The 27,163-nt window shown below is 48.1% G+C and overlaps 1 protein-coding gene across 3 annotated transcripts in view; it reads left to right on the top strand.

Moving 5' to 3' along the window:
- The window catches only part of LOC119967180 (gamma-aminobutyric acid receptor subunit rho-1-like), an 80,585-nt gene that overhangs the window by 46,599 nt on the left and 6,823 nt on the right, over positions 1-27,163 (top strand). For 2 of the 3 annotated variants that reach the window (XM_038799345.1, XM_038799344.1), the window contains 6 exons: positions 5,364-5,431; positions 6,051-6,274; positions 7,864-7,946; positions 16,415-16,555; positions 19,849-20,001; positions 21,969-22,165. In XM_038799345.1, the coding sequence (XP_038655273.1) occupies positions 5,364-5,431; positions 6,051-6,274; positions 7,864-7,946; positions 16,415-16,555; positions 19,849-20,001; positions 21,969-22,165 (866 nt within the window). The remainder of the gene's footprint in view (positions 1-5,363; positions 5,432-6,050; positions 6,275-7,863; positions 7,947-16,414; positions 16,556-19,848; positions 20,002-21,968; positions 22,166-27,163) is intronic. The other variant, XM_038799346.1, reaches the window with a different exon arrangement.

Genomic DNA, 27,163 nt, shown 5'->3' with positions numbered 1-27,163 from the left:
GAACAAAAAAACTGTGTCTGCGCAGGAAACGGAAGCCACGCATGCGCAGTTACAATCACCCGTTTTGCGTTCTGCGCATGCGCAGTCTCAAAACGTTTTGGTCGCGGATTGTTATGCGCATGCGCAAGACGCGCATGCACAGTGGATACAAAACCGCACAGTAAAGGAAGGCCGATTTGCGCATACGCAATTGATTCCTACGCATGACATCACGAGCATTATGACGTCTGAGCATCCGGACCACGCCTACTTAAAAGGGAAATGCCCGATAATTGAAAACAAGATACTTAAAGCGGTAAAACCAAACTTTCTTGCCTGAGAAGACAAAAAAATGCCTGAACTTAAACCAGCAGTTGAAAACAACTCGCACAACACCCTGGAAAAAGCAGTCTGCACCACCCAAAGTGAAGAGAACAAAAAGAAATCCGAAACAAAAAAAGATGATTTGTTTTTCGAAGAATACTACTCAGACATGGCTGAGTTATTCGGATATGCTGATCACAGCATCAGCGACACAGTCGCAAAGCTCAACACGAATCTACTCGTGGTAGATGAATCCAACACCATGGTGCCATGGCAGATCGTTGATACATTGGATGACAGCAATACCCAAGATGAAGACGACGTCACACAGAGAGCACAGAAAGACTCCAGAGAGAGAGCAATGACAGGCTCCACAGTGAGAGTGATGAAAGACTCCAAAAGGGAAGCAAGCAAACACTCCCTGACGAACACCATGCATGAACAAGACCATGAAGGTCAACCCGCCGTATCTGAGCAACCGCAAGCAGACTATGAAAGCCTACCAAGCTCACATAATCAAAAAGAAGACAATGTACATCTACCCACTGCATGCGAAAACAGTGACAAGGTGATCACACTTGGCGTACAGGATCACAGCGAGACTGACAGTTCTCAGCTTGTCTGCACAGAAGCACAGAGTAGGGCCACCCAAGAGTCCAGAGAGATCACGTCAATAGAAACCATGAAGATTTTGACTCCAGAAGAGGAGCGCCAAGAGTCCAGAGAGACCACGTCAATTGTAATCATGAAGATTTTGACTCCGCAAGAGGAGCACCAAGAGTCCGGAGAGACCGCGTCAAATGAAATCGTGAAGAATTTGACTCCAGAAGAGGAGCACCAAGAAAGCAAAGACGACGAAACAAATCCACCACAAATGACTAATGTCACCAGCATCAATGCAACATCAGATCATTCTCACCATTCTCGAGACGAAACGTTCAATGTAACAGATTCCACAAAGGACACTCGCACCAATAACTGTGACAATGACTCAAATTATCCACACGGGACACTCATTAAGCATAATAAGAAAAACAAAAGCCACAAGAAGCACAGCAGAAACGAGAACAACAACAGCAAGAACAAAAGCAACATGAAGCGCGATAAGAACAACAAAAATCGCAAGAAGGACTGCAGAAATAAGAACAACAACAGCACCAACAAAAACTACAAGCACAATGACAAAAACTACAAGAGGAACAACAAAACCAACAAGAAGCATAACAAAGATAGCGACAACAACAAAGACAGAAACGACAAAAACAGCAACAAGAACGGCAACGAAAACAACAAAGACAGGAACGACAGAAGCAACAGCAATAAAACAACGACTTGTACAAAATGGTACAACTCTGCACATGAAGGACAATGCCACAGCACACTGCAAAACAATGACAAGACTACAAACATGCCATGGGATGACAACGAATCGCACAAACACACATCTGCTCCAGAACAAGCAAGCACACCAGCTTTCAAGGCAGATGACATACTAAATCGATACCACAAGCACAGAAAAAAGTCCATGTCAGTCAACATCAGTGGTTCAACCATGCAAACACCTCGGGATGACGTATTGGTTACTTAAAATAACAAGAACACCGACAACATTCACCACGTCAACAACGAAAAAGAAATAACTCAATGAACAAATTCATCAAGTTTGGACTCATAAATGTTTTTATTACGATTGGACTCATGAATATAAATTGCTTTGTAAATATGCAATAGCACCATCTCTTGTATAGATACATATACCGTAAGTAATCTAACTGTTTTGTACAATTTTCTTTAACAATGTACAGAAAATATGTAAAGAAAAAAGGGGGGATGTGGTGATTGTAGATCTGAGTAGATGCAATACAACTGAGCAAGCACTAGAGGGAGCATGGGAGAGCTATAAATACACAGGGACAGGAAGTGACGACACACTTCACGGAAGGCAGAACTGGTAGCAGGTCACAGACACAGGCAGGCAGCATTTGAGGTAGCCGTAAGTTAAGCTCTGAAGACAGGACAAATTCACAATAAAGCATCTTCTCCACCTTTGAGACTACGAGCTTTATTAAGACACGAGGAACAACACACTGTCAGTCACTTTAGTGATGATTCCAAACCCCAGTAGTTACAACACGTGGTGGGCTGGGATTTGCTTTCAATTCGTGTTGGCCCATTTCCAACGAATAGCACCACCAACGAAAATGTGGATGAGGAAAGGGCCCTGGAGATCACGGGATTGTTGGGGGAGAGAGCAGTCATCGACAACGAGGTTCGCCAGTGCCAGAGAAGTAAGGATCCACTGTCCCTTTGTCTACGTGACCTGTCTCAAGTGAGTTGTTGATGTCCCAGACAATTATCCTTCTCTTTCACTGAACCCATGTCCATGATCTGGAGTTGCTGCCCCCCCCCCCCCCCCCCCCCCCACCCTGTGACCCAAAAGACCTCCGAGGAGGAGAGTTCCGAGGAGAACACCAGCAATGCGTCACAGTTATCACCCCACACCTTCCACCGTCCACACCCCAATGGGCGACATAAGCAGACAGGTTTCTGGGGCAGTATCTGGTGAGCACCAGACAGCTGCTGATGAACATCAGGTGGAGGTATGAATATCCAAGGGAGACGGCAGTCAGAGATCTACTGGATCCCAGGACTCAGCTGGGTCCAAGCCAGATGCTGAGCTTCTGGACAACGTTCTCTCAGATGCAGAGGACAGGCCACAGCCATGGCAGTCAGGAGTAGGTGTCAGCAACATTCCAGTGAACGCAAGGCTGATTGGAGGAATTCCAAAGCCTTCAGTGACAAACCACGAACACAGGGTGCGATTCTCCACTCCCCACGCCAGTGGAGGGCCGGGCGAATCACCACATGCCACCCTGGCACCCCCCGCGATTCTTCCACCGCCCCCCCCCCCAAAAATGGCATGTCGTGGAATCGCCGGTCGCCATTTTTCACGACGACCGGCGATTCTCTGGCCCGGATGTGCTGAGCGTCCTGACGAACCCGACCAGTTCACGCCGGCGCCAACCACACCTGGTCGCTGCCGACGTGAACATCACGCGACAGGTAAGTGTGGGGCCTGTGGGGGGCGGAGAGAAGAACGTGCACCACGGGCATGCTCGGGAGGTGACGGGCCCGCGATCGGTGCCCACCGATCGTCGGGCCGGCGTCTCTAAGAGACGCACTCTTTCTCCTCCGCTGCCCCGCAAGATCAAGCCGCCATGTCTTGCGGGGCAGCGGAGGGGAAGACGGCAATCGCACATGCGCGGGTTGGAGCCGGCCAACCTGCGCATGCGCGGCTGACGTCACTTAGGCGCCGCCGTCGCGTCATTCTCGGCGCGCCGCTTTGACGCAAGCGTCAAGGCCCGGCGGCCGAGTTTCTCACAATGCAGCTCCTAGCCCCCTGGGGGGTGAATAGGGTGTGAGGAGAAGCCTCCGACGCCATCGCGAAACTCGGCCGAGTTCACGACGGCCTTTCCGATGTCGCGCGGGAGCGGAGAATCGCGCCCTCAATGTCTGAAGCATGGGTGCTTGTGTCCAAGGCATTGCTCAATCTGTGATGGCCATGGCTGAATGCCTTGACATCATGTTCCAGGCACTGAGGGACATGTCCCAGACACAAGTGGACATTGTCGAAGCACTCCAGAGTGTGACCTAGTTACTGACGAGCAACGCTGAGGGCTTCAACACATGCAGACAATGAGAAGCCTACAAAACTGACAGGGCCAGATGACTCAAAGGCTTCTGGAGCTCACTCCATCTGCTCCTCTGCCCCATGCAGTCACCGAAGTTCACACAGGCACTCTCAGGGAAGAGAAAGTGCTGGAGCCCATCCCGGGATTTCCGCTAAGAAAAATAAGGCGGTCTCCAGTTCTGAATCCACCCCTCCTGACACCGGCACATCTCAAGGGCAGCAAGTAGAACAGGGTGGCACAACGATGTATGTGACACTGGTAATTGGGCGACCGCCAAGGGCATCAAAGGCCACAGGGATTGGAAGGCAGCGGGCTGCCTCCACCTCTGATGCTCATCCTGGGACACACCTCTACATAGCAGTAAACCACGGAGGATCAAGAAGAGTGGGGAGCACTGAGTGGGCACTGGTGAGGTCACTGTTCATAGCTGGGAATGAAAATCTGTCACATTAAAATGTTCACCTGTAAAACACTCCTGTTTCCCCCAGCTCCCTTCCTCCTTCAGCACAGTTGTCCTAGATCAAAAATCCTTGATGCAGATGCAGAGTTTGGATGTGAGCGCACTGTCAGCAGAAAGACAAATCAGAGGGGCAGCACAGTTGCACAGTGGTCAGCTGCTGAGGACCAGGGTTCGAAACCCGGCCCTGGGTCAGTGTCCGTGTGGAGTTTGCACATTCTCCCCGTGTCTGCATGGGTTTCACCCCCACAACCCAAAAGATGTGCAGTGTAGGTGAATTGGCCATGCTAAATTGCCCCTTAAGTGGAAAAAATAATTGGGTACTCTAAATTTATTTAAAAAAAAGAAAGACAAACCAGCACTTGAAATAACTTAGCATACATGGCTACAGACCAAGTGCTAGAAAATGGGCTTAGAATAAATAAGTGTTTGATGGCCGGCACAGACATAATGGGTCAAAGGACTATCTCTAGCATCCACAGTATTTTGCTTTTATCCTAACAAACGGTAGCACGGTAGCATTGTGGATAGCACAATTGCTTCACAGCTCCAGGGTCCCAGGTTCGATTCCGGCTTGGGTCACTGTCTGTGCGGAGTCTGCACATCCCCCCCGTGTGTGCGTGGGTTTCCTCCGGGTGCTCCGGTTTCCTCCCACAGTCACAAAGGTGTGCAGGTTAGGTGGATTGGCCGTGATAAATTGCCCTTAGTGTCCAAAATTGCCCTTAGTGTTGGGTGGGGTTACTGGGTTATGGGGATAGGGTGGAGGTGTGGGCTTGGGTCGGGTGCTCTTTCCAGGAGCCGGTGCAGACTAGATGGGCCGAATGGCCTCCTTCTGCACTGTAAATTCTATGATAAAAACTATAGTATTCCCTGACATATGCCACAGTAACCTCCCCTTTGTCCCACTGCAGGTCCATCAATACCCGTTGGTGTTGACGTACAGGTAGAAAGTCTGGACAGTATATCTGAAGTGGATATGGTAATTCATTTAATGTATACATCAACATACAGTATAACATTACTCTTTGATTATGTATTCACATGTTGTGTTAAAATAATTTAATTCCAAAGTATAAGTAATCTTATGGATCAATGTGGTGATCCAGTTTGCAATTTGCTGTCTTGAGAAACAAAAGATAGCATTTGTGGTTGGTATGCACATACATATCAACATACGAATTAGGAGCAGGCAGGGGGCATCTATCCCCTCGAGCCTGCTCCACCATTCAATAAGATCGTGGCTGATTTGATTGTGGCCTCAGCTCTACTTTCCACCTACCCTTGATAACCTTTGACTCCCCTGTCAACTCTATCGATCTCCGCCTTAAAAATATTCATTAATTCTACCTCCTCTGCTGTCCGGAAAAGAGAGTTCCAAAGATTCCTGGCCCTCTGAGAGAAAAAAATTCTTCTCATCTCCATCGTAAATGGGAGATGCCGAATTTTAAACTCTGCCCCCTACCTAGCTCCTGTCTCTCCCCTAAGGGAGAACACCCTTTCAGTGTCCAACCTGTCAAGCCCCCCCTCCGGATCTTGTACGTCTTAATAAAAAGAAACATGATCAGATTTTATTTTGTGTGTGTTACCTTTTCTCACAGGACTTTACAATGACGTTGTACCTGAGGCATTACTGGAAAGATGAGCGCCTTTCATTCCCAAGCACTAACAATTTGAGTATGACCTTTGATGGGAGGCTCGTTAAAAAGATCTGGGTTCCCGATATGTTCTTTGTACATTCAAAACGGTCCTTTATACATGATACCACTACAGACAATATCATGTTGCGTGTCTATCCTGATGGAAAGGTACTTTACAGTTTGAGGTAAGCAGACAATATAGTAAAACACAGTACACGCATTAGGAACTTGAAAGAGGGGAAGAAATAGTTCTTCGCATCATCTATGTTTATTTTCAACAACAAAGGAAGTTTTGCTTTGTTTTTTACAAAAATTGGATCCTGTTCCCATTGGAATCTAGACGTTAAAGTAACACATCATTTTGTGAAGCCTTTAATAAGAAAGAATAGGTCGATTACCAACTCACGTGCTCCCTGTACTTATTTACTCAAATTAGGCTGTGGTGCTACTCACTCATTGGGCAACATTCAATTCTCTAATTCCGTAAGTGCTGTGCGCCTAATTGCAAAGGCCAAATTTCAGTACGTAGGGCAGAAAACGACACAATTCTTCAAACTTTGCATTCAATTTTGCACAGGAGGTTCATTGGAAAGCCTGTTTATAGCAGAAATATAGGGGAGGGAGGGGGTGAATTTCCCCCAACTCATCAGATGGAAACTCACGGGATCAGTTGGACTGCTCGAGTTTTAAAACCAGCCCAGTTAGTTCACTGACTTTAAAAGCTGTTTTTCACTGCGAGAGGAGATCGAAAGCGCTGTCAATGCTGACTGATACATCAGCTATGGATGTGTGGATGTGTATTGATGGATATTGCAGTTGACATTACCTTGGATAAATATGGCAGAGAAAAATGAGAGAGGCGATGAACTTGATTACCATGGGGCAAGCTGCCTACCAGGGCAGCAGATCGCAGAGCTTGCAACTAGCTCCCTACTGATCCAAGAGGGGCAATTTTATCTTCCGGTGGGAAGCTGATAGGAATGCATGGTAATCCCTGATGGGAATCTGACTCAAGGCTCCAGCAATTTGTAACTTTAATCATTAAAATCCCGCAATCCGGTTGTATAGCTGTTTCTGGCTGGAAGCGCCAATGGGTTGGCAGAAAGGAACTGAAGCCTGGCTGCTGGAGAGTGTCCAACAGAGGAAGAGCCATGGCAGGGAGGTCTTGAGGTTGGAGGGAGGATTATTTACAGAATTACATCCACCATCCAAACCCAAATGGTGTTAAAATCGCAGATTGGTGTAAACAGAGCGTGAAATTGAGCTGCTCTTTTTCAGCTGCTCCTCTGTTGCGTCTGTTTACCAACTGTGATTAAGTGTATTCCTGGAGGTTTCATGACATGACCCATTCCCAAACTCCAGCTATAGTCGACCAACACACCCATCCTTGTTGAGGCACTGCTTTCCTGAACCAATTGGAAAGCAAAAGGACTCATTGCCCAATTGGATGATGATTGACTGTCAGCCAATTCAGCCTCCCCCCCCCCCCCCCCCCCCCCCCCTCCCAACCCACACACACACACACACACTTTTTAACATTTTTATAACTGGTCAAGAGAAAAGTTCAAAGAAAATTGTCCAAAAAAACCCAACCTTTTTTTAATGTCCCAATAATGTTTCTCCAGAGTTGCACAGAACAGTGTCCTGGAGATTGACCTTCAATTCCTGGAGACTCCAGGCCAATCCTGAAAGCTGGGCAATCCACTGCTGAGCCTTACTGTATTGGTGTTTTAGCTCAAAGCAATAGTCACAGTATTTGATATGTTGCTTGCAGGGTTACAGTAACATCAATGTGTTATATGGATTTCACTCGCTTCCCACTCGACACCCAGAGCTGCTCGCTGGAAATTGAAAGCTGTAAGTCAGGCCTTGTGCCACATCAAAACTTAATAATTTCATGAAACTTGCTTGTGACAAAAATCTAATCACCTCAGTAGGAAATTCATAGTGTAACTTAATGTTTGCCTCTAGGCCTGAAGTAGTTCCAAAATGTTTTGAACACTGTTTAGTAGTGGAACAACTATCGGATTAGAATGAGGGAGGTGAAAGGGCACAGACGTCTGTGCCAGTAGCCTGTGGTAACTTTGGGAGAAGGTCCCTGAAAACCACAAGGGCAATTAGGAATAACCAATAAATGCCGGCATTGCCAGTGATGTTCACACCCATAACAATTTTTAGGAAAATAGGGATAGTATGGATACCGTGGGCACCATGGTAGCATAATGGTTAGCACTATGGCTTCACAGCGCCAGGGTCCCTGGTTCGGTTCTTGGCTTGGGCCATTTCACGTTGTCCCCGTGTCTGTATGGGTTTCCACCGGGTGCTCCGGTTTCCTCCCACAAGTCCCGAAAGATGTGCTGTTGGTAATTTGGGCATTCTGAATTCTCCCTCAGTGTACCTGAACAGGCGCAGGAGTGTGGCGACTGGGGGCTTTTCACAGTAACTTAATTGCAGTGTTAATGTAAGCCAACTTGGGACAATAAAGATTATTATTGAAAAGATTATTATTATTGGGGCTTCACTGGTGGTGTGCCGGAGTTAGGAGCCTTCCAAATTCTAATTGTGCACTTCATGAAATGTTTTTCTCTTGTTGCTTTTGCTTCTTATACTAATTACTTTAAATCTGTGCCCTCCTCGTTCTCATCCTTTCATGAGTGGGAATAGTTTCTCCCTATCATTGACCAGACTCGGTCAAACCTTCCTCAGCCTTCTCTTCCCCAAGGAAAACAGTCCTAACTTTGCCAATCTATACTCATAACCGAAGTTCCTAATCCGTGGAACCATTCTTATGACTCTTTCCTGCACTCCCTCTCATGCTCTCACGCAGCACCTAATGTGTCATGGTGCTTAAAATTGAATTTTTCTTTGTCTCAAACTCCCATGCAGGAATGCTATCTACTCCCTGTTGGGAATCACAACTGTCCACCCGTGGGCCGCTCAGAAAAAGTCCCTCCATGCCAGTTCTGTGAGAGCTCAATTGCATATTATGTAATGCTCCTTTTAATAAGAACAAAGAACTAAGAAAATTACAGCACAGGAACAGGCCCGTTCGGCCTCCCAGCCTGCGCCAATCCAGATCCTTTATTTCTAAACCTGGTCGCCTATTTTCCAAGGATCTACTTCCCTCTGTTCCCCCGCCCGTTCATATACCTGTCCAGATGCATCTTAACAATGATGCTATCGTGCCCGCCTCTACCACCTCCGCTGGCAAAAGCGTTCCAGGCACCCACCACCCTCTGCGTAAAAACTTTCCACGCACATCTCCCTTAAACTTTCCTCCCCCTCCTCAACCTTGAATCGTGACCCCTTGGTAATTGACATCCCACTCTTGGAAAAAGCTTGTTGCTATCCACCCTGGCCATCCCTCTCATACTTTTGTAGACCTCAAAATTGGTGAGAAGCTGCATTTAACGATTGTGTTTAACTGGAAAAACTGATCATTTATAAAGAAGGGCACACGGTAGCATTGTGGAGGGCAGCACGGTAGCATTGTGGAAAAGCACAATTGCTTCAACAGCTCCAGGGTCCCCAGGTTCGATTCCGGCTTGGGTCACTGTCTGTGCGGAGTCTGCACATCCTCCCCGTATGTGCGTGGGGTTTCCTCTGGGTGCTCCGGTTCCTCCACAGTCCAAAGATGTGCAGGTTAGGTGGATTGGCCATGATAAATTGCCCTTAGTGTCCAAAATTGCCTTAGTGTTCGGTGGGGTTACTGAGTTATGGGGATAGGGTGGAGGTGTTGACCTTGGGTAGGGTGCTCTTTCCAAGAGCCGGTGCAGACCTCGATCGCTGAAGGGCCTCCTTCTGCACTGTAAATTCTATGTAATCTATGTAAGTACTCCTTGTATTTCAATAAGGAGCACTAGCAGTAGGGAAGTGAAGTTATCTTGACCAAAGTGAATAAGGTAATTAGTGAACAAAGTAAGATCAGAGCAGAGAGCAGAGCCGGGAGGAAAACGAACGTGAGAAAAAGTGAGACTGAGAGCGGAGCAGGGAGGATAAAAAAGTGCGAGAAAGAGTAAGACTGCGAGCGGAGCCAGGATGATCAAATAGTGCAAGAAAATGCCAGATTGAGAGATGGGAGGATAAAGGAGCGAGACTGGGAGTGGAAAAAGGAGAATAAAAGAGCGCTGTAGATTTCTGTTGCATCTGCAGAGTGGGCTGTGTGCTCCCCATAACCACAATCTATTCAAAGTTGTGGGTCAGGTGAACTCCATGATACACGTTGGTGTTCTCTAAACTTGAGCCATAACACTGGTTATTTTTTAAATATATTCATGGAATATGAGAGTTGCTGGCAAGACAGCATTTATTGCTCATCCTAAATCTTGAGAAATGGTTCTTGAACCACTGCCATCCATCAGGTGTAGGTAGATCCACAGGACTGTTAAGGGAGGAGTTCCTGGACTTTGACCCAGTGCCAATGAAGTAACATTCAGATGGTTTGTGGCTTGGAGAGGAACTTGCAGAAGATGTGTTCCTTGTATCTGCTTCCCTTATTCGAGATGACAGAGGTAATGGGCGCGATTCTCCGCCCCCCACGACGGGTCGGAGAATAGCGGGAGGGCCTTCCCGACATTTTTCCCGCCCTCCCGCTATTCTCCCCCCCCCCCCCCCCCCCCCCCCCCGGCCCAACTCCCGACACGAATCGCTGCCGCCGTTTTTTTACGGCCGGCAGCGATTCACAGCTGATAGATGGGCCGAAGTCCCAGCCCTTTACGCTGTTTTTACGAACGGCAAACACACCTGGTCTGGCCGTTCGTAAAAACGGCGGGAACAACTCACTTTTTATAACCAGGGCACCGATCGCGGGCAGCGGGCCCGATGCCCGCGCACTATTTCTCCTTCCGCCGCCCCGCAGTATCCATTCGCGGGGTGGCTGAGGGGCATCCCGGCCCACGCATGCGCGGGTTTCGCGCAAATACGCGATGACGTCATCCGCGCATGCGCGGGTTGGAGTCTTCCAATCCGCGCATGCGCGGCTGACGTCATATGACGCGTCAGCCGGCGCTAACTCCGGCAAGCGGGCTTAACGAAATTCGTTAAGCCCGTGATGCCGGAGCTTACGGCGTCGGGCTGCTAGCCCCGACCGGGGACCAGAATCGGTTCCCGGTCGGGAAGGGGCGCGCTTACGATTTCTCCCGTTTTGGGAGAATCGCGCCCAATGTGTTTGGAAGGTGTGGTTGAAGAAAATTTTGCACTTGGCTGCAGTGCATCTTGTAGATCAGTATTTTTCCAACATTTCTTTCCCCGGGGCCCACGTTTTACCAATTGGCCGACCTTTGCGACCCACGCCAACCAACCTTCGCAACCCATGCTACCCGAACGTCACAACACATTTAAACTTAACTTTAATGCAACAGGTGAGCCTGTTTAGTCTTCACGATCTCACTTGCTTCGTCGTTCAATGTTATATTTCTGCTGAGGACTTCAGCTGATTATTTAAATTCTCGCTGCATCCTTTGAAAAAAAATCAAGAGGTTTGTCCTCGCACTTGCAAAGCTTAGTCTTCAAATGTCTTTGACATTTTGCTGATTTTAAACTTTAATTTGAGAATACTTCCCAGAACGTAACACACATGGGCTTTACATCCTAATTTGCATTGGCACAATTAATAACACTATACCTCAAGAAATCATCTTTGTACTGCTTTGTTCCCGATTTCAGCTGCTTCTTAATGGGTTGTTCATCAAAGGCCCTGAAGGTCATAGAATCATAGAATTTACAGTGCAGAAGGAGCCCATTCAGCCCATCGAGTCTGCAATGGCCCTTGAAAAGAGCACCCCACTTAAGCTCATACCTCCACCCTATCCCCGTAACCCAGTAACCCCACCTATCCTTTTTGTACACTGAGGGCAATTGTATCATGGCCAATCCACCTAACCTGCACATCTTTGGACTGTGGGAGGAAACCAGAGCACCCGGAGGAAACCCATGCAGACATGGGGAGAACGTGCAGACTCCAAGCTGTGCTGTCCAAGGATCAGATTTGTTTTTAAAAACAGCAGAACCTTCCCACCAGAAGCGGAGGCAGAGAGCAGGTCACGTGCCCCGCACGGACACTGCTCAGTGACCCAAGCTGGGAATCGAACCTGAAGCTGTGAACCAACTGTGCTAACCACTGTGCTACCGTGCTGCCTTGTCATACCAACACTGCTTTGTCCTGCCGTGGATTTTCCTGAGAAGCTCTCGCCAGCAGATTCAGGTGTGAGATCCTGGCCTGTTTGTGTCTCTGGCCCTCTCTTCCTTATTACAACATGATCTATCTTCAATTCTTCACACAGTCCTGTTGCTTGCTTGCTGATAGCTACAAAATGGAGGAATCTCTCCTCCATGATTTCATGCCTGTAGTGATCAGAATATCTGTTGGTATGTAAGGGGTTAAGTAAGTGCGTGACAACCACTAGATGGCAGCACCAGATCTACGTATACAAGCTATACTCAGAGAGGAGATTCCCGCCTCCTTGTATTGGGAGTGACTAGTGAACGGAGTGTTAGAGATATAGCTTAGTAAGCAGGTGTAGTTAAACATTATATATACTTATTCTTATTGATCTAATCTTCAGTTATCGTTCTAGAAGAATTAACAAACTCATAGTTATTTGTAATCGTTACTCAATAAACAGTATTTGCTTAATTTGAAGACTGAGAGTTTTATGAAACATCAACCATCACACCATTCTGGAAGTAAGCAACAGACTAACAAGATATTACAATAACGTAATATAATAGTGCCCAAATCGCAGACTGCTTGATGTCAGTGTCCGTGCGGGGCACGTGACCTGCTCTCTGTCTCCACTTCTGGTGGGCAGAATTCTGCTGTTTTTAAAAGCAAATCTGGTCTTGGCACAGCACGCTGACGTCAGGAGGAGATGGTACTGGGAGAGCACGCTGACGTCAGGAGGAGACGGTACTGGGACAGCACGCTGACGTCAGGAGGAGATGGTACTGGGAGAGCACGCTGACGTCAGGAGGAGACGGTACTGGGACAGCACGCTGACGTCAGGAGGAGACGGTACTGGGAGAACATGCTGACGTCGGGAGGAGACGGTACTGGGACAGCACTCTCACGTCAGGAGGAGACGGTACTGGGAGAACATGCTGACGTCAGGTGGAGACGGTACTGGGAGAACATGCTGACGTCAGGTGGAGACGGTACTGGGAGAGCACACTGATGTCAGGAGGAGACGGTACTGGGACAGCACGCTGACGTCAGGAGGAGACGGTACTGGGAGAACATGCTGACGTCGGGAGGAGACGGTACTGGGACAGCACGCTCACGTCAGGAGGAGACGGTACTGGGACAGCACGCTGATGTCAGGAGGAGACGGTACTGGGAGAGCACACTGACGTCAGGAGGAGATGGTACTGGGAGAGCGCACTGACGTCAGGAGGAGACGGTACTGGGAGAGCACGCTGACGTCAGGTGGAGACGGTACTGGGAGAACATGCTGACGTCAGGTGGAGACGGTACTGGGACAGCACGCTGATGTCAGGAGGAGACGGTACTGGGAGAGCACACTGACGTCAGGAGGAGATGGTACTGGGAGAGCGCACTGATGTCAGGAGGAGACGGTACTGGGACAGCACGCTGACGTCAGGAGGAGACGGTACTGGGAGAGCACGCTGACGTCAGGAGGAGACGGTACTGGGACAGCACTCTGATGTTGGGAGGAGACGGTACTGGGAGAGCACGCTGACGTCAGGAGGAGACGGTACTGGGACAGCACGCTGACGTCAGGAGGAGACGGTACTGGGACAGCACGCTGACGTCAGGAGGAGACGGTACTGGGACAGCACACTGACGTCAGGAGGAGACGGTACTGGGAGAGCACGCTGACGTCAGGAGGAGACGGTACTGGGAGAACATGCTGATGTCGGGAGGAGACGGTACTGGGACAGCACGCTCACGTCAGGAGGAGACGGTACTGGGAGAACATGCTGACGTCGGGAGGAGACGGTACTGGGACAGCACACTGACGTCAGGAGGAGACGGTACTGGGACAGCACACTGACGTCCGGAGGAGACGGTACTGGGACAGCACACTGACGTCAGGAGGAGACGGTACTGGGATAGCACACTGACGTCAGGAGGAGATGGTACTGGGACAGCACACTGACGTCAGGAGGAGACGGTACTGGGATAGCACACTGACGTCAGGAGGAGACGGTACTGGGACAGCACGCTGACTCAGGAGGAGACGGTACTGGGAGAGCACGCTGATGTCAGGAGGAGACGGTACTGGGAGAGCACGCTAACGTCAGGAGGAGACGGTACTGGGATAGCACGCTGACGTCAGGAGGAGACGGTACTGGGAGAGCACGCTGATGTCAGGAGGAGACGGTACTGGGAGAGCACGCTGACGTCAGGAGGAGACGGGACTGGGACAGCACGCTGATGTCAGGAGGAGACGGTACTGGGACAGCACTCTGATGTTGGGAGGAGACGGTACTGGGAGAGCACGGTGACGTCAGGAGGAGACGGTACTGGGAGAGCACGCTGACGTCAGGAGGAGACGGTACTGGGACAGCGCGCTGACATCAGGAGGAGACGGTACTGGGAGAGCACGCTGACGTCAGGAGGAGACGGTACTGGGAGAGCACGCTGACGTCAGGAGGAGACGGTACTGGGACAGCGCACTGACGTCAGGAGGAGACGGTACTGGGAGAGCACGCTGACGTCAGGAGGAGACGGTACTGGGAGAGCACGCTGACGTCAGGAGGAGACGGTACTGGGACAGCACGCTGACGTCAGGAGGAGACGGTACTGGGACAGCACGCTGATGTCAGGAGGAGATGGTACTGGGAGAGCACGCTGACGTCAGGAGGAGATGGTACTGGGAGAGCGCACTGACGTCAGGAGGAGATGGTACTGGGAGAGCACGCTGACGTCAGGAGGAGACGGTACTGGGACAGCGCACTGATGTCAGGAGGAGACGGTACTGGAGAGCACGCTGACGTCAGGAGGAGACGGTACTGGGAGAGCACGCTGACGTCAGGAGGAGACGGTACTGGGATAGCACGCTGACGTCAGGAGGAGACGGTACTGGGAGAGCACGCTGACGTCAGGAGGAGACGGTACTGGGACAGCACGCTGACGTCAGGAGGAGACGGTACTGGGATAGCACACTGACGTCAGGAGGAGACGGTACTGGGATAGCACACTGACGTCAGGAGGAGACGGTACTGGGAGAGCACGCTGATGTCAGGAGGAGGCATGGAATCTTTAAGGTGATGTATAAGTTGCCAGTCAAATGGCCTGCTTTGTCCTGGATGGTGTTGAGTTTTTGGAGCTGTACTCATACGGGCTAGTGGAGACTATTCTCCACTCCTGATTTGTATCTTGTGGATTGTGGAGAGGCTTGGGGAGTCAGGGGACGCAATTCTCCGAGCCCCGCGGCGGGCCGGAGAAGCGCCGCAACCACGCCACGACGCTCCGGCGCGCGACTCTCCAAGTAGCGGAGAATCCACATGACTTGCGCAGGCCGTTTGGCGCGCCACCGTCGGCGGGATGCTGGAATCGGCAGGGTTCGAGCAGCTGCGCGGAAACGGCAGAGTCCCACTGCCACCATTCACCCCTGGTCGCTGCCGGCTCTGCGTGGAGGGTCGGGGGGGGCGGCCTGTGGGTCGGGGAAAAGTGCTCCTTCACCGGGGGTGGTGGCCTCCGATGGGGTCTGGCATGTGATCGGGCCCCACCGATCGGCGAGCCCCCCCGCCCCCCCCCCCCCCCCCCCCCCCCCAAAAAGGCCTACTTTGTTGCATGGCCAGCCCATGAGCCCCCACGCCATGTTCCTTAGGGGCCGGTGCGCTGAAGAAGTCCCCCGCGCATGTGCGTGCTGACACGGCCCAACTGCACATGCGCGGGTTGGCACGTCGCCCATTTGGTGCCGGGAAGGGAGGCTGGAGCGGCGTAAACTACTCCAGCGCTGTGCTGGCCCCCTATGGGGGGCAGAACCGGTCGTCCCCGCGCCCGTTTCGCGCCGTCGTGAAACGCAACGGCGTTCACAACGGCGAGAACACTTAGTCTCCATTTTGGAGAATCGCTCCCAGGAAGTGAGTTACTCACCACAGAGTTCCCAGCACCTGACCTGCTCTTGTAGCTACAAGATTTATGTGGTTAGTCCAGTTCCGTTTCTGATCAGTAGACTGTTTTCAATCTTTGAGAGATTTATAATGATAATAATCTTTATTACACATTACACTGCAATGAAGTATACATCTCATCATATATGGAATTATATCAGCACTGCAAGGATGATTTAATTGAGCCCCATCCTATTTATCCAAACGACTATAACCACATTGCCTTTGATCCATGTTGTCTCCAGATGCATACACTGATGATGACCTCATGCTGTACTGGAAGAGTGGCAATAAATCATTGACGACTGACGAAAAGATTTCTCTATCTCAGTTCATGATACAAGAATTTCGCACAACAACGAAGTTGGCGTTTTACAGCAGTACAGGTCGTACACTTTTTAAAAGTCCTTTGAGAGAGATGTTTTTCTTTTCAAATTCACATTTTAATTTGTATATTTTTAAACTTAAATCAAAATAATTAATGTCTTGGATCCTTTCTGAATATGCATTTTTGGTGCTATCTTGTCTTTGGTGTGGGGGCAGGGGGGATGGATAGCAGGGAACAGGAGATGGGGGGATGAACAAAGAACAAAGAACAAAGAAAAGTACAGCACAGGAACAGGCCCTTCGGCCCTCCAAGCCTGTGATGACCATGCTGCCCGTCTAAACCAAAATCTTCTACACTTCCTGGGTCCGTATCCCTCTATTCCCATCCTATTCATGTATTTGTCAAGATGCCCCTTAAATGTCACTATCGTCTCTGCTTCCACCACCTCCTCCGGCAGCGAGTTCCAGGCACCCACTACCCTCTGTGTAAAAAACTTGCCTCGTACATCTACTCTAAACCTTGCCACACGCACCTTAAATCTATGCCCCCTAGTAATTGACCCCTCAACCCTGGGAAAAAGCCTGAAGGGGGGATGGTGAAGTCAAACTTTACTGCATTAATGAGGCAAAAGACAAAGTTGGACAAAAAAATTAACTGAACAAATGAGTAATTTTCAAAGCTTCACCATTTTCATTTGGAGTTCAGTAGTGTGTCTGGTCCAGATGGCTTGCATCCTAGGCTTCTAAAGGAAGTGGGAGTGGAAGGACTTGCCATAATCTTCCCATCTTCTCATGATACAAGGGAAGGTGTCAAAGGATTCCTAGTGAAGTAGAATAGAAAATGATAGGTAAATGTGACGCCCTCATTCACAAAATTGTGTAAGGACATTCCTAGTAATGGCAGGCTGGTCAGTTTAACATCACTGGTGGGTAAAGTTTTAGAAATTATAATCAGGGGAAAAAATAAACAGGTACTTGGAGAGGTTGAGTCAGTTAAGGGCAGGCAGCATGGATTTGTGAAAGACAGCTCATAGAGGACTAATCTTACTGAATTTGCTGATGAAGGAAATATAACAGATATTGCTTTTCTAGGAACATAGGAATTGGGAGCAGTGGTAGGCAATTCAGCCCTTCGAGCCTGCTCCGCCATTCAATCAGCTCATGGCTGATCTCTCCCTGGTCTCAAATCCACCTCCCTACCTGTTCCCCATATCTCTTTAACCCGTTTATTATCAGAAATACATCAATCTCCTTCTTGAAATTATTTAATGACTCAGACTCCACTGCACTATGGGGCAGCGAGTTCCACAAATTCACCACCCTCTGCGTGAAGTAGTTCCTCCTCATCTCAGATATAAATCTACTACCTCTCAACCTACATCAATTAATTTTAAGAAAGCATTTGACAAAGTTTCACATAAAGGCTGGTGAACAAAATTGAAGCGTATGGAGTAGCAGAGTCAATGTCAGCTCAGAGTTTAAAAATTGACTTAAGGACAGAAAACAATGAGTTGTTGTTGTAAATGGTTGTTTTTCAGACTGCAAGATGGTCGACAGTGGTGTTCACCGACGCTGAGTGCTAGGACCACTGCTTTTTTTTTACATGAACAAATGAATTGGGATGTTGGGAAACCATGTAAAATTTAAAAATTTGCAGATGTTTCCAAACTAGGAGGTGTGGTTATCTCTGAGGATGATACCAGTCGGCTGCAGCAGGCTTGCAGAGTGGGGGCAGACAAGTGGCAGATTGAACTTAAGGCAGAGAAATGTGAAGTGATGCACTTTGATGGAAGAAATAAGGAAGCAACATCCACTTAATGGCAGAGTTCTAAAGATTATTCTGGAACCTGGGGGTTCTTGTGCATAGATCTCCCAAGGCTGATTTTGGGTAGAATTATGGAGAAGAATCAATGCAGAAGTCTTAGGGCAGCACGCTAGCATAGTGGTTAGCACATTGGCTTCACAGCGCCAGGGTCCCTGGTTTGATTCCCCACTGGGTCACCGTCTGTGTGGAGTCTGAACGTTTGCCCCGTGCCTGCCTGGATTTCCACTGAGTGCTCCAGTTTCCTCCCACAGTACAAAGATGTGCAGATTAGGTGGATTGGCCACAATAAAATTGCCCTCAGTGTCCAAAAAGGTTAGGTGGGGTTACTGGGTTACGGGCATTGGGTGGAGGTGTGGGCTTAAGTGGGGTGCTCTTTACAAGGGCCAGTGCAGACTCGGTGGGCTGATTGGGCTCCTTCTGCACTGTATGTTGTATGTTCTTCTATCAAACACCTTCTGAAGATCCATGTATAAACATCTATCACATTCCATTTATCTACACGCATATTAGTCGAGCACAGCCGGACATTGACAAGTCTCTGTTTTGGCCATCACTTTTAAAAGTGTTTTGTCCCATATTATGCATGCATGAAATTTACCCACAGCAAAGTTAAAATAAACTGCTTAATAGTTAATACATTTGATGATTTTCTACCTCATTGAACAGTGATGTAACAATTTTAATTTTAATTTTGGAGTACCAATTCTTTTTTTCCCCAATTAAGGGGCAATTTAGCATGGCCAATTCACCTACCCTGCACATCTTCTTGGATTGTTGGGGTGAGACCCACGCAGACACGGGGAGAATGTGCAAACTCCACACGGACAGTGACCTGGGGCCGGGATCGAGCCTCAGTCCCCAGTGCCATGAGGTAGCAGTGCTAACCACTGCGCCACCATGCCAGCCATGATATAAGCCCAAGGGGCTGGTTTAGCTCACTCGGCTAAATCGCTGGCTTTTAAAGCAGACCAAGCAGGCCAGCAGCACGGTTCGATTCCCGTACCAGCCTCCCCGGACAGGCGCCGGAATGTGGCGACTAGGGGCTTTTCACAGTAACTTCATTGAAGTCTACTCGTGACAATAAGCGATTTTCATTTCATTTCATTTTTCATTTCATTTCATATAACAATTTTGCTCTCTTTTGCTACCTTTGTCATTTCCAAAGCTGTGTGGAAAATTCTCGATAGTGTCTCTGCTATTCCTCCCCATAGTCCCATGGTACTCTAAATTCCACACACTTTCCAGTGAATCTCAATCCCAGGCACGACATCCATATTTTGTGGTCTAGTGATCACCCACATTTCCCTCCTCTCTCTACTGCCACACTGTCTTTGTGATGGAGGACATCAAAACTGTAATTTTAAACCAACTAAAATGACATTGCATATTCATTTTCAGCTGTCTTCTAAACAGGGGATTTCATTCAGTATAAACTGAAAATGATCCCTGTGTTAAACCTTCTCTTCACAGCATTGCTGCATTAATGGGACATAATGATGACCATTTATCCCCTATATCAACCCACAGGTTGGTACAATCGCCTATACATCAATTTTACACTGCACCGCCACATTTTCTTCTTTTTGCTACAAACCTACTTCCCAGCGACTCTGATGGTCATGCTGTCCTGGGTGTCATTCTGGATTGATCGGCGAGCTGTACCAGCCAGAGTTCCATTAGGTGAGAAAATCAAAACCAAAGATGCAGTAAATGTTTGTGTTCTGTTGAGATTCAGACCAGACTGGCTAAGACCTTATGGAAGTGTCCATAGGAGTGTAGGGAGGAATGTGGGCCAATCTGCTGCTATGCTATGTAGTTTGGGACTTTTAGACCTTCCTTAGTGGGGGTTTAATTTAAAACAGTCCTCATGTCTCCTCTTCAGAAACAGAAAGGTTTTTTAATGTATTTCCCCGTTTATAACTGGTAACCTATTTTCCCTGCCCCTTCAGCTTTGGAATGATTCAATCCTCTATTAATAACCCCACAACAAACTCGAGATAGGGTAAAATCAGAGGATTTGTTCATTTCACGCCCACTCAAAACACAGGAAGAAGGATCGCAATGTAACCCCTGGTACATTCACACTATAAAAGAGGGATGAGGGAAAGAAAGAGGTACAGGGTGAAAACCACAGATAAAATAACAATTATTGTGCAGAAAAAAAGTACTTTAGAACATCAGGCAATACAAGGTACAGGGTGTCTTCCCATATCCCACAACACTGCATTAGGTATCTGAATATACAAGTTTGGTCTAACGTAATTAACGGGATTGTTGATGGCTGTAATTCTTGACAAAGTGAAAAGCACTTCATTTAATTGAAAAAAAGTAAAACAAAGCATGCAGCACCAGCTCTCACACACACACATACCTACACTCACAACAGACCTACGGAGAACTCGAAACACAGTCACAAGAGTGACCACCTGCTAAGCTCGTGGAGGCACTCTTTTCCTACGCGTCGGCCGTGTCAGCCTCCGCGATGGCTGACGCGTAGATGAACCCCCCCACGCATGCGCGGGAATGACGCCAGCAGCCGCTGACGCTCCCGCACATGTGCGGACTTGCGCCAGCCGGCGGAGTCCCTTCAGCCCCGGCTGGCTCGGCGCCAAAGGCCTTCCACACCAGCCGGCGGGGCGCAAACCACTCCGGCGCTGGCCTAGTCCCTGAAGGTGCGGAGGATTCCACACCTTTGGGGCGGGCCAACGCCAGAGTGATTCACGCCACTCCGTCCCGCCGGGACCCCCCGTCCTGCCGGGTATGGGAGAATCCCGCCCATGGTAGTCAAGTTAATTTTTTAAAAGTTCCAGTCAACAACAATAAAATAATGCATAAAAATGTGTTTTAGTTGCCGGCTGAGATATAAATATTAGCCAGGATTATTGGCCACTTGCAGTGCTGAGAAATACCACGCTACCTACCAGGACTTTTGGTTTGATTTGGGGCCTCAGAGGGGAACTCCCTGACGAGGCAGCACTTAGTCCCATTTCCTGCACTGAGCAGTTCCGCTCGCCTGAACTACTCAGTGCAGCAAGAGATCGGGACATGGTATCTCGATCTCACGCCGTGCGAGATCGTGTTAGATCTTGGGAGGCGTGTCGAGTCAGGTAGATCCCGGAAGAGGGATTTCCCCCGGCATCCACTGGCTGTGCCACTCTGCCTTTTAACTACTAACCTCACACTATCCCCCCAACTCTCTCTCGCGATCATTACCTTGTCTTTCTTTCTAAATATGTTACATCATTACCTTATTGTTATTGCTCCTCTTAACTTCCCTTCTTTGTTCTTTTGAAGATCCTCTTTAATCTTTCAAAATTAAGATTCATATTCTCCTAATGTAACTTATTCTTTCCCAAAACTTGGGAACAATGCACCTCCCTCAGTTTTCCATTCCTTTTAACAATAAGTTTTAAAGCCTAAATTTTCTATTCACGCTTTTTAATCTAAACTTTTTTGTGCTGATAATGTGCTGATAGTTGACCTTGCTCCTCCTTTTAGGTTTCTCAGTTTTAAAAAAAAGTCAACAGATAACTGGATGCAATTACATCAGTACAATTAGCTAATAGACATTTTGTCAGAGTTCTTGTCTAAATTCTTGATTATAAATTGTGTCCTTTGTAAAACATGTCCTCTCCCTCTAATTCCAGGTATAACGACAGTTCTAACTATGTCCACCATCATCACGGGTGTGAATGCTTCCATGCCAAGGGTGTCCTACATTAAAGCTGTGGACATTTACCTGTGGGTTAGTTTTGTGTTTGTCTTTCTCTCGGTGTTGGAGTACGCAGCTGTCAATTACCTAACGACAGTGCAAGAGAGAAAGGAAAGAAAACTACGGGAAAAGGTGAGAAGTTGCATATTGGATCCTTTGACTGCTATTGTGAGGAGCCAACATATTCATCATCTAAAGTCGTGCCTAGTCTTTCTAGTCGTTTGCACTAACATTTACTTAAAGGCTTCCTATAAAGCAGGGTAAAGAATTGTATTTTTACCTAGGGGCTAACGGAAGGTCATCAACCTGAAACTATTCATCTCCACAGATGATGCCTGACCTGCTGAGTACATCCAGCACTTTTTGTTCTTATTTCAGATCTCCAGCATCCTCAGTATTTACACCAACATATGAATTGGAAGCAGGAAGAGGCCATTCGGCCCCTCGAGTCCACTTCGCCATTAAATAAGATAATGACTGATCTGATTGTGACCTCAATTCCACATTCCCGCCTACTCCATTTGCCCTTTGACTCGTTTATTAGTCAAGAATCTATCTAATTCTGCCTCAATGACCGTACCTGCACCACGGTCTGGAGAAGAGATGTCCACAAACTCATGACCCTCTGGGAGGAAAAATTCTTCTCATCTTCGCCTTAAATGGGAGACCCACTTATTTTAAAATGTGTCCCTCAACCTGGTCTCTCCCACAAGGGGAAATATCCTTTCGGTCCCCTCATGGTCCTTATATGTTTCAGTAAGATTGCCTCTCATTATTCTAAGCTTCAATGGGTACAGGGCCAATCGATCCTCATAAGTTAACACCCATCTTCCCAAGAAACATCTCTGAACTGCTTCTAATGTAATGATGTCCTTTCTTAAACAGGAGACTAAAATTGTGCACAGTATTATTGATGTGGTCTCATCAATACCCTCTACAACTGCAGCAAAACATCCCTACTTTTATATTCCATTACTCTTACAGTAAACAACAACATTCAATTTGCCTTCCTAGTCACTTACTGAATCTGCATACTACCTTTCTGTCATTCATGTACCAGGACACCCAGATCCCACCGTTCCTCAGAGTCTTGCAATATCGTCCCCATTTAAATAACATGCTGCTTCTTTATTCTTCCTGCCAAAGTGGACAAGTTCACATTTTCCCAACTCCACCTGTCAACATTTTGCCAACTCACCTTATCTATCTTTGTGCCTTTACAGACTCTTTGGGTGCCTGGCACTGATCTGGGTGTGCTGGGAACATTGCGGAGAAGCCCAAATTGGGCTTCGTACCAGGCACTGCACCTGCGAGGCCTCACCCGGGCCGATTAGGAGACCAGGCGTGATGGCCACTCCGGGAGTCTTGGAGACTATTGGAGCCCTCCAAGTGGTCGGGGGGGCAGAGCAGTGACATCCATAGATACATAGAAGATAGGAGCAGAAGGAGCCCTTTTGGCCCTCTAAAGCCTGCCCTGCTATTTATCACGATTCACAGCTGATCATCCAACTCAATAGTCTAATCCTGCTTTCTCCCCATAACCTTTGATCCCATTCGCCCCAAGTGCTATATCTCGCCACCTCTTGAATATATTCAATGTTTTAGAATCAACTACATCCTGTGGTAATAAATTCCACGGTAGCGCAAATGGATAGCACTGTGGCTTCACAGCGCCCAGGGTCCCAGGTTCAATTCCCCACTGGGTCACTGTCTGTGCACGTTCTCCCTGTGTCTGTATGGCTTTCCTCCGGGCACTCCGGTTTCCTCCCACAGTCCAAAGGTTCGGTGAATTGGCCGTGATAAATTGCCCTTAGTGACCAAAAAGTTAGGAGGGGCCATTGGGTTACGGGGATAGGGTGGAAGTGAGGGCTTAAGTGGGTCGGTCCAGACTCGATAGGCCGAATGGCCTCCTTCTGCACTGTATGTTCTATGTTCTTTGGGTGAAGAAATGACTCCTTATCTGTGTCCGAAATGGTTTACCCTGAATTCTCAGACTGTGACCCCTGGGGCGCAATTCTCCCCTACCCGGCGGGGCGGGGGTCCCGGCGTAGCAGAGTGGAATTCTCTGCACCTGTAGGGGCAGGCCCGGGCCGGAGTGGCTCCCGCTCCGCCGACTGGTGGCAACGGCCTTTGGCGCCACGCCGGCTGGCGTCGGGGCTAGCCGAAAGGCCTTCACCGTCGGCGTAAGTCCGCGCAGGCGCCTGAGTGTCAGCGGCTGCTGACGTCACCACCGGCGCATGCGCGGTAGGGGGGCTCTCTTCCGCCTCCGCCATGGTGGAGGCTGTGGCAGCGGAGGAAGAAAAAGAGTGCCCCCACGGCATAGGCCCGCCCGCCGATCGGTGGGCCCCGATCGCGGGCCAGGCCACCGTGGGAGCAACCCCAGGGTCCGATCGCCCCGCTCCCCCCCCAAGGACCCCGGGGGCCCACTCGCGCCACCAATCCCGCCGTCACAGAGTTGGTTTAAACCACGTCGGCGGGATTGGCCTGTCAGCGGCGGGACTTCGGCCCATCGCGGGCCGGAGAATCGCCGCGGGGGGCCCGCCGATCGGCGCGGGGGGCATGCCGACCGGCGGGGTGTGATTCCCGTTCCCGCCGATTCCCAGCTGGCCGAGAATTCAAGCCACGGTGGGGGCGGGATTTACGCCGGCCCCGGCCGATTCCCCGACTCTGCGGAGGGTCGGAGAATTCCACCCCTGGTTCTGGACACACCCAACATTGGGAACATCTTCCCTACATCCACCCTGTCTAGTCCTGTTAGAATTTTATAAGTCTCTATGAGATCCCCCTCATTCTTCTGATCTCCAGTGAGAACAATCCCAACCTCGTCAATATCTCCTCATATGACAGTCCCACCATCCCTGGAATCAGTCTGGTAAACCTTCGCTGCACTCCCTCGAGAGCAAGTACATCCTTCCTCAGAGAAGGATGTTTCCTCTCTGCCAACCAGTTTTCTATCCACCTCAATACATTTCCGCCAATCCCATGTGCTTTAATCTTGCACAATAATCTCTTATGTGGGACTTTGTTCCCCAGAAAGCCAGGCTTTGTTTTTTGAAGCTTCTTGAATTTCCACAGCAGGGTGGAAGCAAGGTCCTGTGATAAACCTTTCCTACAGCGACAGTGGGTTTGCCTTGTGGTAATATTACTGAACTTTTGTAGTTAAACACCTATAAAACAATGTAGTCTAGAGAGTGTTTACTTGTTTGTCGAAACAAGTGAGGTTCTTTTAAGGTGAATTCTATTAAGCAAATTTAACTTGTAACTACAATCTTGTGTTTAATATATATTTTCTTTCGACTTAATGATTAAAGTTCCCCTAAGTGTTGCTATAATTTGTTGTACCTGAATTCAGTAGACTTTTTTTCCTCATTGTCAGAATACAAAAAAAAGGGTTGTGATACATGGACCATGTTTCCCTTTGGTCAAATCATTGATATATATTGTGAATAACTGGAGTCCCAGCACCGATCCCTGTGGTACCCCACTAGTTACTGCCTGCCAATTTGAAAAGGACCTATTAATTCCTACTCTTTTTGTTTCTGCTCTGCCAACCAGTTTTCTATTCACTTCAATTGACTTTCCCAAATCCCATGTGCTTTAATCTTACAAAATAATCTCTTATGTGGGACTTTGTTAAAAGCCTTCTGAATGTCCAAATATACCACTTCGACTGGCTCCCCCTTGTTAACTGTACTGGTTACATCTTCAAAAAATACTAACGGATTTGTCAAGCATGATTTCCCCTTCATGAATCTATGCTGACTGACTGATCCTGCCACTGCTTTCTAAACGTTCCGCTATAAAATTCTTGAGAATGGATTCAAGAATTTTCCCCACTACCGATGTTAGGCTTAGTGCTTTCTCTCTACCTCCCTTTTTGAATATTGGAGTGACATTAGCTACCCTCCAATCTGCAGGAACTGTTCCAGAGTCTATTGCAGGGGTGGGCAAACTACGGCCCGCGGGCCGCATGCGGCCCGCCAAAGGTCTTTATGCGGCCCACCAAGATCAAGTCATTAAAAAAAAAATTTCTTTAAAAAAAATTTTTTTTTTTGTTTTAATTTTAAGGTTAATATGGGGGGGCTGTTGGGTTACTGGTATAGGGTGGATACATTGACTTGAGTAGGGTGATCATTGCTCGGCACAACATGTGTTTCATGTGAAGTTTCTACTTTAAAATATTAATTAATAAAAATTAATTGCTTTTGTTTCTTTAAAAACCTTTTATTTTGGCTATTTTAAATATTAATTATTTTACTTAATATACTATGCAGCCCTTTAAAATTGTGAATTTCTGAATGTGGCCCTTGCACGGAAAAGTTTGCCCACCCCTGGTCTATTGAATCCTGGAAGATGACCACCAATTCATCCGTTATTTCTAGATCCACCTCCTTAAGTACTCTGGGATGTAGATTCTCAGGCCCTGGGGATTTATCCGCCTTCAATCCCATCAATTTTCCCAGCACATTTCTCTACTAATATTGATCTACCCCAGTTCTTCACTCTCACTAAACCTTTCATTCTCCAACATTTCTGGTATCTGATTTGTGTCCTCATTTGTGAAGACAGAACCAAAGTATGTATTCAATTGCTCAGCCATTTCTTTGTCCCTTATTATGCTTCCCCTGTTTCTGTCTGTAGTGGGCCTACATTTCCCTTTACCAATCTCGTTCTCTTCACTTATCTATAGAAACTCTTAGTGTCAGTCTTTATGTTCCCTGCAAGCTTCCTTTCGTATTGTACTGTCCCCTTCTTAATCAATCCCTTCGTCCTTTGCTGAATTCTAAACTGCTCCCAATCCTCAGACCTATTATTTTTCTTGGCCAATCTGTATGCTTCTTCCTTGGATCGGATACTATTTCTAATTTCCTTTGTAAGCATGGATTGGCCCTCTTACCATTTTGTTTTTGTGCCAGACAGGAATGAACATTGCTGTAGTTCCCCCATGCATTCCTTGAACGTTTGCCATTGCCTATCCATTGTCATCCCTTTAAGTAGCTCTCCCCAATCTACCAAGGCTAACTCATGCCTTCATAGTTTCTTTCCATTATTAAGATTCAGCACCCTAGTCTCTGAATCAACTACTTCACTCACCATTTTGATAAAAAATTCTATCATGTTGACATACCC

The sequence above is a fragment of the Scyliorhinus canicula genome, chromosome 6, assembly GCF_902713615.1.
Source record: "Scyliorhinus canicula chromosome 6, sScyCan1.1, whole genome shotgun sequence".
NCBI lineage: Eukaryota > Metazoa > Chordata > Chondrichthyes > Carcharhiniformes > Scyliorhinidae > Scyliorhinus > Scyliorhinus canicula.
The sequence above is the reverse complement of the archived record's forward strand: the minus strand, read 5'-3'. Positions and strand labels throughout refer to the sequence as shown.